General features: G+C 43.4%; 1 protein-coding gene across 1 annotated transcript in view; it reads right to left on the bottom strand.

The window, feature by feature from the left end:
* Positions 1 to 356: 356 nt before the first annotated feature.
* Positions 357 to 12,357, bottom strand: part of LOC110528717 (high-affinity choline transporter 1-like) — a 12,595-nt gene continuing 594 nt past the window's right edge. Inside the window, exons 2-9 of the mRNA XM_036951427.1 lie at positions 12,039 to 12,289; positions 11,453 to 11,566; positions 9,845 to 10,000; positions 9,199 to 9,347; positions 8,622 to 8,765; positions 6,992 to 7,145; positions 3,720 to 3,937; positions 357 to 3,576 (exon numbers count right to left, since the gene is read on the bottom strand). Of these exons, the coding sequence (XP_036807322.1) occupies positions 2,920 to 3,576; positions 3,720 to 3,937; positions 6,992 to 7,145; positions 8,622 to 8,765; positions 9,199 to 9,347; positions 9,845 to 10,000; positions 11,453 to 11,566; positions 12,039 to 12,225 (1,779 nt within the window). The 5' untranslated portion in view covers positions 12,226 to 12,289 and the 3' untranslated portion in view covers positions 357 to 2,919. The remainder of the gene's footprint in view (positions 3,577 to 3,719; positions 3,938 to 6,991; positions 7,146 to 8,621; positions 8,766 to 9,198; positions 9,348 to 9,844; positions 10,001 to 11,452; positions 11,567 to 12,038; positions 12,290 to 12,357) is intronic.

Raw genomic sequence — 12,357 nt, 5'->3', positions numbered from 1 at the left:
CACATTCCCCATGAGAACATGTTGATATAGGACTGTTTTCTATAACGACAGCGCAACAACTAAAACATTAGACATTAACTTGTTTAAATAATATAATTTATTCAATTTCAGCGTTGTTTCTTTTTAAGACATCAAAAATAAATAAAGATTTAGTAAGATTTAGTAAGATTTAGGTTTAGATTTAAGATTTAGTAAGGGGTCTCTGATATATAACTTCCACCAGCATCGTCTGTCTAAAACGTATTTCTTCACATTATATACAAACACATATTATTATTATATATTATATACAAACACATATTATTATTATATATTATATACAAACACATATTATTATTATTATATACAGATATACATATTATTATTATATATTATATACAGATATACATATTATTATTATATATTATATACAGAAACACATATTATTACTATTATATTATATACAGATATACACGCCACACAAAACACTGTACAATGCTGTTGACAACAATACGTACATACATTTATGTATGTGGAACCCACAGAATAACCCAGTAGGGCCATATAGCAGGAATAGCAGGAGGATGGAGGTGCTGAAAAAGTTCAAGCGTTTTGTTGTTCCCCACCCGACCATGAGACATGTATATCTTCAGCACTGGAAAATATTCATTGTGTGAGTTTGATATAATTTAAAAGCTTACAAACAGGGTTGTCAAAGTATTTTCCTGATTTCCCTTTGTCCATCATCCTGATTTCCCTTTGTCCATCATCCTGATTTCCCTTTGTCCATCATCCGGATTTCCCTTTGTCCATCATCCTGATTTCCCTTTGTCCATCATCCGGATTTCCCTTTGTCCATCATCCTGATTTCCCTTTGTCCATCATCCGGATTTCCCTTTGTCCATCATCCTGATTTCCCTTTGTCCATCATCCTGATTTCCCTTTGTCCATCATCCTGATTTCCCTTTGTCCATCATCCTGATTTCCCTTTGTCCATCATCCTGATTTCCCTTTGTCCATCATCCGGTTTTCCCTTTGTCCATCATCCTGATTTCCCTTTGTCCATCATCCTGATTTCCCTTTGTCCATCATCCTGAACCAGTATACAACAGTACAGTGTATTGAACACAGGAATATGCCATGTCACAAAATATCCACAAATCAGATTTGATGATTGATCAATTTATTGTCCGTCTGCTTATTTGATTAGAGATGTTTATCTTTCTACGATACGTCTCAGAACATTACACTTCCCATTCAGACCACAACTTAATTCATCAGTCAAATTAAAGATTTAAGTGTTGCTGTTTGTAACTAAAATAACAGTAACAAACTATTTTAATCTTTATACTCATAACTATTCCGCTTTCCCGTCATTACATCTGTAAGCTGTCTGTACATTTTTGGCTCAAAACCATTTCTATTGGATCAAAAACTGTTTTTTTTTATTTTTTTAAGTCTCTGTTCATGTCCAATAGGATTACTGCTTTATCACCCACGGTCATTTCATCACAGACTGAGACCAGGGAGAGAGAGTTCAGGTCTGATTACGTACCAACATGGAGGTCCGTTCTCCACTGGTGACACACATTCAGCAGCAACATTAGTCTGGTCTCTTATGTCAAGGACACTGCGCCAATGATGTCCTCTTATCTCCGTGCCATCTATTCTGTCCCATCTTCATAATGTCCTCTTATCTCCGTGCCATCTATTCTGTCCCATCTTCATAATGTCCTCTTATCTCCGTGCCATCTATTCTGTCCCATCTTCATAATGCCATCTATTCTGTCCCATCTTCATAATGTCCTCTTATCTCCGTGCCATCTATTCTGTCCCATCTTCATAATGTCCTCTTATCTCCGTGCCATCTATTCTGTCCCATCTTCATAATGTCCTCTTATCTCCGTGCCATCTATTCTGTCCCATCTTCATAATGTCCTCTTATCTCCGTGCCATCTATTCTGTCCCATCTTCATAATGTCCTCTTATCTCCGTGCCATCTATTCTGTCCCATCTTCATAATGCCATCTATTCTGTCCCATCTTCATAATGTCCTCTTATCTCCGTGCAATCTATTCTGTTACATCTTCATAATGTCCTCTTATCTCCGTGCCATCTATTCTGTTACATCTTCATAATGTCCTCTTATCTCCGTGCCATCTATTCTGTTACATCTTCATAATGTCCTCTTATCTCCGTGCCATCTATTCTGTCCCATCTTCATAATGTCCTCTTATCTCCGTGCCATCTATTCTGTCCCATCTTCATAATGCCATCTATTCTGTCCCATCTTCATAATGTCCTCTTATCTCCGTGCCATCTATTCTGTTACATCTTCATAATGTCCTCTTATCTCCGTGCCATCTATTCTGTTACATCTTCATAATGTCCTCTTATCTCCGTGCCATCTATTCTGTCCCATCTTCATAATGCCATCTATTCTGTCCCATCTTCATAATGTCCTCTTATCTCCGTGCCATCTATTCTGTCCCATCTTCATAATGTCCTCTTATCTCCGTGCCATCTATTCTGTCCCATCTTCATAATGTCCTCTTATTTTAACCTTTATTTAACGAGGCAAGTCAGCTTATTAAGAACAAATTCTTATTTACAATGACGGCCTACCGGGGAACAGTGGGTTTAACTGCCTAGTTCAGGGGGCAGAACGACAGATTTTTTTACCTTATCAGCTCGGGGGATCCGATCTTGCAACCTTTCGTTTACTAGTCCAACGCTCTAAGCACTAGGCTACCCTGCCGCCCCTATAGATGGCATTATCTCTATGCCATCTATTCTGTTCCATCTCCATAACTCACCTGGCCGTGATGGGGATCAAATTAAAGTAGTTAAATAGCAAACTAGTCAAAATGTGTATTTCAGTCGCCGTCATTTCAGTCCTCTCTTTAGTCTCTTTACGTTCTGGGGTTCAAGGTCCGGGGTTTAGTCCAGGGTCTCGTGGTTGGGGCTGTCTTCGGGACTCGAGTCCTCCTCAGCCAGAGTGTCTCTGCGGGTGAACGTAGCCGCCAGTTGAACGCTGAGCCGTGGTTTGACAGGCGCCATCTCAGACAGCACGATGGTGTTACGGTTGACCAACGTGGTCTTGTCCATGTTCTCTATGCTGTGCTGGGCCAACACCGCGTCCAGGAAGTCATACTTGGGCAACAACTTGCCGCTCTCAAACAGATACTTGGCCAGGTAGGAGAAAGCCACGTTGCCCAGGAAGGAGGCCAACATGGAGACGGTCTTAAACGGGAACTTCTGCACCACGATGTGTTCCACCTCTCCGGTCAGATGATGGATCCGGTCCTCTATCTGCCAGCCGGGGTAGTAGATGAAGGGGGGTAGTGAGAGGTAGGGTTCCCCTCCTCCGATCCTCAGGATCAGACCAAAGACGTAAGCAGCAACGGAGCCGTACGTGTTGGTTCCCTTGACGAAGAGAACGGAGATGAGCTGAGGGAAGATGATAACGTAGACCAGGTCGGAGCTCAGGTACCACAGCCCGTACACCGTCCCCGTTAGCAACGCCATCGCCGTGGCCAGGCCGCCGAACACAAAGATGGTGACACGCATCACCCACACGATCTCGGTGTCCGATGCCTGGGGGGAAGGGGGGGTACAACGTTACACACACACAACAACACCGAGAACAGTGGCTCAACTGCTCCTATGATGTTCAGATGTTTTGTGAACAGGATGTAGTAAGTGGTGTTTTTTTTAGTCCCGCCCCCTTCCCAACTCACCGATTGGCGGAAAGCCAGCTGGTAGATGTTCCGAGCGAACATGGAGCTAGCTGATAGGATGGAGGAGTCGGCAGATGACATCACGGCAGCAGAGACCGCCCCCAGGCCGAAGAAGGAGACGAAGGGAGGACAGAGGTACTGGAGGACTATGGGTAATATCATGTCTGCCTGGTCCCTCTCCTTGGGAGGTACAGGTCCATACGCCGTCTGGTTCCAGTCTGAGGAACACAACATATAATTTAGAACCTGGAACCACAGCTGAATCTAAAGGCCTCCCTTTCTCTGGTTCTAGTCTGAGGAACATGAGGAACAGTACACACAACAGTCAAGAACCCAGAACCAAGAACTTAGAATGTAGACAGTGGTCAAACTAAGGAACCTACTGAAGAACTACAACTGTGGAAGAACAGCGGTCAAAGGAACCCACTAAAGAACTACAACTGTGGAAGAAGAGTGGTCAAAGGAACCCAAAAAAGAACTACAACTGTGGAAGAAGAGCGGTCAAAGGAACCCACTAAAGAACTACAACTGTGGAAGAAGAGCAGTCAAAGGAACCCAAAAAAGAACTACAACTGTGGAAGAAGAGCAGTCAAAGGAACCTACTAAAGAACTACAACTAACGTAGCATTTCACCTCCCATCACTGGACGTAGTCCTACTGTAACCATATATCACCCCTTAACGTAGCATTTTACCTCACGTAGTCCTACTGTAACTATATATCATCCCTTAACCTTTCTGATCTCCCCATCCCGGATCCGGGTTCGTGAATACAGACTCAAGCTCATTACCATAACGCAACGTTAACTATTCATGAAAATCGCAAATGAAATGAAATAAATATGCCATCTCTCAAGCTTAGCCTTTTGTTAACAACACTGTCATCTCAGATTTTCAAAATATGCTTCTCAACCATTGCAAAACAAGCATTTGTGTAACAGTATTGATGGCTAACGTAGCATTTAGCATTAGCATTCAGCTGGCAACATTTACACAAAAAAACAGAAAAGCATTCAAAAAAATCATTTACCTTTGAAGAACTTCAGATGTTTTCAATGAGGAGACTCTCAGATAGCAAATGTTCAGTTTTTCCTGAAAGATTATTTGTTTAGGACAAATTGCTCCTTTTTCTGCGTCACGTTTAGCTATGAAAAAACCCCTGTATCCAGGATTGTGTAAATCTATCAGCAAGCTCATTAGCATAACACAACGTTAACTATTTATGAAAATCGCAAATGAAATGAAATAAATATGCCATCTCTCAAGCTTAGCCTTTTGTAAACAACACTGTCATCTCAGATTTTCAAAATATGCTTCTCAACCATAGGAAAACAATCATTTGTGTAAAAGTAGCTAGCTAGAGTTAGCATTTCGCGTTAGCATTTAGCGTTAGCATTAGCGTTAGCATCCAGCACGCAACATTAACAAAAACATAAAAGCCTTCAAATATAATCATTTACCTTTGAAGAACTTCTGATGTTTTCAATGAGGATACTCTCAGTTAGATAGCAGATGCTCAGTTTTTCCAAAAAGATTCCTTGTGTATTAGAAATAGCTCCGTTTTATACATCACATTTGGCTACCAAAAAAAATCCATAAATTCAGTCCTCAAAACGCAAACTTTTTTCCAAATTAACTCCATAATATCGACTGAAAACATGGCAAACGTTTTTTAGAATCAAGCCTCAAGGTGTTTTTCACATATCTCTTCATTGATACATCGTTCTTGGACACATGCTTTCTCTCCTGAATCCCAGGAGAAAATGACCGCACCTGAAGATTACGCACAAATTTAGACAAAGGACACCGGGCGGACCTCTGGAAAATGTAGTCTCTTATGGCCAATCTTCCAATGATATGCCTACAAATACGTCACAATGCTGCTAAGACCTTGGGCGAACGACAGAAAGTGTAGGCTCATTCCTTGCGCAATCACAGCCATATAAGGAGAGAATGGAAAACAGAGCTTCAGAAATTCTGCTAATTCCTGGGTGATGCATCATCTTGGTTTCGCCTGTAGAATGAGTTCTGGGGCACTTACAGACAAAATCTTTGCAGATTCTGAAACTTCAGAGTGTTTTCTTTCCAAAACTGTCAAGAATATGCATAGTCGAGCATCTTTTCGTGACAAAATATCGCGCTTAAAACGGGAACGTTTTTTATCCAAAAATGAAATAGCGCCCCTAGAGCTCTAAGAGGTTTAACGTAGCATTTCACCTCCCATCACTGGACGTAGTCTTACTGTAACTATATATCAACCCTTAACGTAGCATTTCACCTCCCATTCCCGACTGAGTGTACAGACAGTGATTCAGCAGGACTTTGATGCTGGAGTTAAAACCTGGAGATCAAAACTAATTCAGTCCCTTCTGCTTCTCCTCAGATGTAATATTTACAAAGTTCACAGTAGTAAACGGAGAGAGAGAGAGAGAGGGAGGGGGAGAGAGAGCGAGAGAGAGAGAGAGAGAGACAGAGAGGAAGGGAGGGGGAGAGAGACAGAGAGAGACGGAGAGAGACTGAGAGAGAAAGAGACAGAGAGAGAGAGAGACAGAGAGAGCGGGAGGGGGAGAGAGAAAGAGACAGAGAGAGAGAGAGAGAGAGAGAGAGAGAGAGAGAGGTTGAGAACGATCCTCCATAATGGATGAAGGGACCAGCTGCTGATGTTTTTTAGGAGCTTTCCAGAGATCTGAGGGGAACATGGTTACACCCTGAGGTGTCCCCCGGACCCCCTCCCCCCCCAACGCCCAGCAGGGGGACATACCTCTGGAATATGTGTCATCATTAGGCTACCAGATGAGGAACTATCAATCAGACGTTTGGGAATGTTAGGAAAACAACTAACAACTGTAGATCAACCAACACGACAGAACGACATGTCCTAGTTAGAACCGCTCATACATAAAGGAACTGTACCCCAGGTGTGTGTGTGTGTGTGTGTCCCTGCGTGTCTCACCTGTGGAGGCCCCTATAGCCCCGATCATTACTGAGGGCACGGCCATGACCAGGCACCCTGTGTGTGTGTGTGTGTGTGTGTGTGTGTGTGTGTGTGTGTGTGTGTGTGTGTGTGTGTGTGTGTGTGTGTGTGTGTGTGTGTGTGTGTGTGTGTGTGTGTGTGTGTGTGTGTGTGTGTGTGTGTGTGTGTGTGTGCGTGTCTCACCTGTGGAGGCCCCTATAGCCCCGATCATTACTGAGGGCACGGCCATGACCAGGCACCCTGTGTGTGTGTGTGTGTGTGTGTGTGTGTGTGTGTGTGTGTGTCCCTGCGTGTCTCACCTGTGGAGGCCCCTATAGCCCCGATCATTACTGAGGGCACGGCCATGACCAGGCACCCTGCAGCGGCGATGAACGAGAGCACCTGGGCGTACGTAGCTGAAGAGGCAGAGAGAACCCGTTGAAAATATACCTGCCAGGGAATCCCCCCCAACATCTAGAACACAGAGGGGAGATAGTGAATTCATCTAGAACACAGAGAGGAGATAGTGAATTCATCTAGAACACAGAGAGGAGATAGTGAATTCATCTAGAACACAGAGAGGAGATAGTGAATTCATCTAGAACACAGAGAGGAGATAGTGAATTCATCTAGAACACAGAGAGGAGATAGTGAATTCATCTAGAACACAGAGAGGAGATAGTGAATTCATCTAGAATGGAAAGAGGAGATAGTGAGTTCATCTAGAACACAGAGAGGAGATAGTGAATTCATCTAGAACACAGAGAGGAGATAGTGAATTCATCTAGAACACAGAGAGGAGATAGTGAATTCATCTAGAACACAGAGAGGAGATAGTGAATTCATCTAGAATGGAAAGAGGAGATAGTGAGTTCATCTAGAACACAGAGAGGAGATAGTGAATTCATCTAGAACACATGGAGGAGATAGTGAATTCATATAGAACACAGAGAGGAGATAGTGAATTCATCTAGAATGGAAAGGGGATATAGTGAATTCATCTAGAACACAGAGAGGAGATAGTGAATTCATCTAGAATGGAAAGAGGAGATAGTGAATTCATCTAGAATGGAAAGAGGAGATAGTGAGTTCATTTAGATTACAGAGAGGAGATAGTGAATTCCTCTAGAATGGAAAAAGGAGATAGTGAATTCATCTAGAATAGAAAGAGGAGATAGTGAATTCATCTAGAACACAGAGAGGAGATAGTGAATTCAACAGTAAGTATCATTACAATCAGAACATAATCACTACTCCTTAAACAGTAAATATTCTGTCTGCTGGAGTATCAGAACCAGTCTTATCCAGAACCAGTCTTATCCAGAACCAGTCCTATCCAGACCCAGTCCTATTCAGAACCAGAACCAGTCCTATCCAGACCCAGTCCTATCCAGACCCAGTCTTATCCAGTTCTGTACGTACCAGCAGACAGAACCAGTCTTATCCAGACCCAGTCCTATTCAGAACCAGTCCTATCCAGACCCAGTCTTATCCAGACCCAGTCTTATCCAGTTCTGTATGTACCAGCAGACAGAACCAGTCTTATCCAGAACCAGTCCTATCCAGACCCAGACCCAGTCCTATCCAGACTCAGTCCTATCCAGACCCAGTCTTATCCAGAACCAGTCCTATCCAGACCCAGTCTTATCCAGACCCAGTCCTATCCAGACCCAGTCCTATCCAGATCCAGTCCTATCCAGAACCAGACCCAGTCCTTTCCAGAACCAGTCCTATCCAGAACCAGACCCAGTCCTATCCAGACCCAGTCCTATCCAGACCCAGTTTTATTCAGACCCGGTCCTATCCAGAACCAGACCCAGTCCTTTCCAGACCCGGTCCTATCCAGAACCAGACCCAGTCCTTTCCAGACCCAGTCCTATCCAGAACCAGACCCAGTCCTATCCAGACCCAGTCCTATCCAGAACCAGTCCTATCCAGTACTGTACGTACCAGCAGACAGAAGTTGTCTATCCAGACCCAGGCGTCTTCTCTCTTGATGTTTCCCTTCCAGGGAGCTTGGTAGATCTCCTTCACTGCACTGATCTTGATGTCAGACACCGCTGGGTTGCTCAGAGCGAACGGTACTGAAACCCACTGACACAGAGGCAGAGACAACATCAACCCTGGGTCAAACACACACTGCTACAGCCGGAATGTCACGTTTTAAATAGTTGTAGAAATATAGAATCATGTTTTTAATAGTTGTAGATATATAGAATCATGTTTTTAATAGTTGTAGATATATAGAATCATGTTTTTAATAGTTGTAGATATATAGAATCATGTTTTTAATAGTTGTAGATATATAGAATCATGTTTTTAATAGTTGTAGATATATAGAATCATGTTTTTAATAGTTGTAGAAGTATAGAACCATGTTTTTAATAGTAAGAGTTGTGCCTATTCCTTCTCAAATCCTTTCAAATGTTTCAGCTACAATGGAACCCAACAGAATGGTCCCAAAAGTACAAACTCCCTAGCAAAATGAAGTCCAGCTGAAATAAGTGGTCCGGGCCGAGTGTCTCACCAGTCCCAGGAAGATACAGAAGAGTTGCACCACGTCGGTGTAGGCTACAGAATACAGACCTCCGACTAGCGTGTAGAAGATCGCAATACAGGCTGAGATCACCACAGACATCTTGATGTTTATGTCTATGATCACACTCAGTGTGGCTCCTAGAGGATCAGACAGACCTGGTCAGAGATAGTAACAACACAGACAGAGATCACCACAGACATCTTGATGTTTATGTCTATGATCACACTCAGCGTGGCTCCTAGAGGATCAGACAGACCTGGTCAGAGATAGTAACAACACAGACAGAGATCACCACAGACATCTTGATGTTTATGTCTATGATCACACTCAGCGTGGCTCCTAGAGGAACAGACAGACCTGGTCAGAGATAGTAACAACACAGACAGAGATCACCACAGACATCTTGATGTTTATGTCTATGATCACACTCAGTGTGGCTCCTAGAGGATCAGACAGACCTGGTCAGAGATAGTAACAACACAGACAGAGATCACCACAGACATCTTGATGTTTATGTCTATGATCACACTCAGCGTGGCTCCTAGAGGATCAGACAGACAGGGACCTGGTCAGAGATAGTAACAACACAGACAGAGATCACCACTGTGCTGTATTATCATTGATAATAACTTACCCAGAGCAGATAAAATGGCCGCAGACCAGAAGATCTCTCCCATTAGAGCAGGTATGAAGAGCAGACCACCCATCCTCTTCCCATACTTCTGCTGGAAAGGGTCCAGCATGGTGACATAACCTCTGGAGCGCATGGGCTTGGCGAAGAACAGACCTCCTGCACACGGCAAGCATGTTGGCAGGTTTAATAAACGCACAGGATATTGGGGATTTTCAGAGGAATGTCAAATATATGATGGATTATTTCACAAGTCTACGTTATTAAGTTTTATATTCCAAACTGTAGTCTATTGTACGGTGCATTTGAAAAGTATTCAGACCCCTTGACTTTTTCCACATTTTGTTACCTTGTTCTAAAATTGTTTTTTTTTTAAATTACCCTCATCACTCTATGCACAATACCCCTATAATGACATCACAATACCCCATAATGACATCACAATACCCCATAATGACAAAGCGAAAACCGTTTTTCAGAAATGTTTGCAAATGTATTAAAAATAAAAAACAGAAATACCTTATTGACATAAGTATTCAGACCCTTTGCTATGAGACTATATTGAGCTCAGGTCCATCCTGTTTCCATTGATCGTCCTTGAGATGTTTCAACAACTTGATTGGAGTCCACCTGTTGTAAATTCAATTGATTGGACATGATTTGGAAAGGCACACAGCTGTCTATATAAGGTCCTACAGTTGACATCGCATGTCAGAGCAAAAAACAAGCCATGAAGTTGAAGAAATTGTCGTTTGAGCGCCGAGACAGGATTGAGTCGAAGTACAGATCTAGGGAAGGGTACCAAAAAATGTCTGTAGCATCGAAGGTCCCCAAGAACATCATTCTTAAATGGAAGAAGTTTGGATCCACCAAGACTCTTCCTAGAGCTGGCCACCCGGCCAAACTGAGCAATCGGGGGAGAAGGGCCTTGGTCAGGGAGGTGACCAAGAACCTGATGGTCTCTCTGACAGAGTTCCAGAGTTCCTCTGTGGAGATGGGAGAACCTTCCAGAAGGACAACCATCTCTGCAGCACTCCACCAATCAGGCCTTTATGGTGGAGTGGCCAGATAGAAGCCACTCCTTAGTAAAAGGCACATGACAGCCCGCTTGGAGTTTGTCAAAAGGCACCTAAAGGACTCTCAGACCATGAGAAACAAGATTCTCTGGTCTGATGAAACCAAGATTGAACTCTTTGGCCTGAATGCCAAGCGTCACGTCTGGAGGAAACCTGGCACCATCCCTACGGTGAAGCATGGTGGTGGCAGCATCATGCTGTAGGGACGTTTTTCAACGGCAGGGACTGGGAGACTAGTCAGGATCGAGGCAAAGCTGAACTGAGCAAAGTACAGAGATCCTTGATGAAAACCTGCTCCAGAGCGCTCAGGACCTCAGACTGGGGCGAAGGTTCACCTTCCAACAGGACAACAACCCAAAGCACACAGCCAAGACAACGCAGGAGCGGCTTCGGGACAAGTCTCTGAATGTCCTTGAGTTGCCCAGCCAGAGCCCTGACAATTTAATCCATTTTAGAATAAGGCTGTAAGGTAACAGAATTCAAGGGGTCTGAATAGTTCCCGAACGCACTGTTTATTATTAACGAGATGACTCACCTACGACTAGACTTAGCGCATATCCAAAAGGCGCTTGTGCCCAAGCCAAGCCGTAACCAGGAAGATATACGTACTCCGCCGTTCCGTTGATGTATCCGCCACCAACCCAGGTCGCTGCAATGACAACAACTAAACATAAATGTTCAGCCTACAGTAATTCACAGAGTCAAATCATGATTTACCCGATGCGTGTCAATCCAAACGACAAGGTGACAACATTCCGCGCATAAGAATTATGCTTGAAAATGGTCTGATTATTAGTTTCTTCACGGAATAATGTATTTTTTAAAAATCTGTAAACTATGATAAATAAAATATGTAAAGTAAAGCTGTTCAATGCTGCAATTCAACATGTTAGTTCGTGTCTTTAGTTAAACGCCTTTCCCCTAACCATCGAGCATGAGTTATCAAATTGAAGTAGCCTATACATTTTTTACAACCGGTTTTTATATTAGTCAAGTAAAACATTTTAAAAAGGGGGTATAGTCCTACAACTTTAGTTAGTAAACTTTCAGAATCACCTTTATTTAGAAATCAACTTACAAAGAGAACATCGACTCTCAATCATTCACACAATGAAACTCACCGGTCATGGTAAAACCACCAACAAATAAACCAATGTCCCTTCCACCAACCATGATGGTTTCACTGCGGTCTGTGCCCTCCGCCTCCCCGGCGTGTTTGTTCTTCCACGCTGCCCAGATCCCCACCGCAAGGATCAGAACGTAGAAGAGGGCGATCGCCGCCAGTCCCTCCACGTGGATACCGGTCATCTTGTCTTGTTTTTAGCTCGAGTTGAGCCGCGTGTCTTCGCTAGAAACCGGGTGGCATTGAGACCTGCGTGGATGGGGTGCGGAGAGAGAGTGAACATTGTAGTGGCAGTGAAGGGATGAATGAAATAGACT

The sequence above is a fragment of the Oncorhynchus mykiss genome, chromosome 18 (genome assembly GCF_013265735.2).
Source record: "Oncorhynchus mykiss isolate Arlee chromosome 18, USDA_OmykA_1.1, whole genome shotgun sequence".
Lineage (NCBI taxonomy): Eukaryota > Metazoa > Chordata > Actinopteri > Salmoniformes > Salmonidae > Oncorhynchus > Oncorhynchus mykiss.
This window is presented reverse-complemented; position numbering and strand designations above follow the sequence as displayed.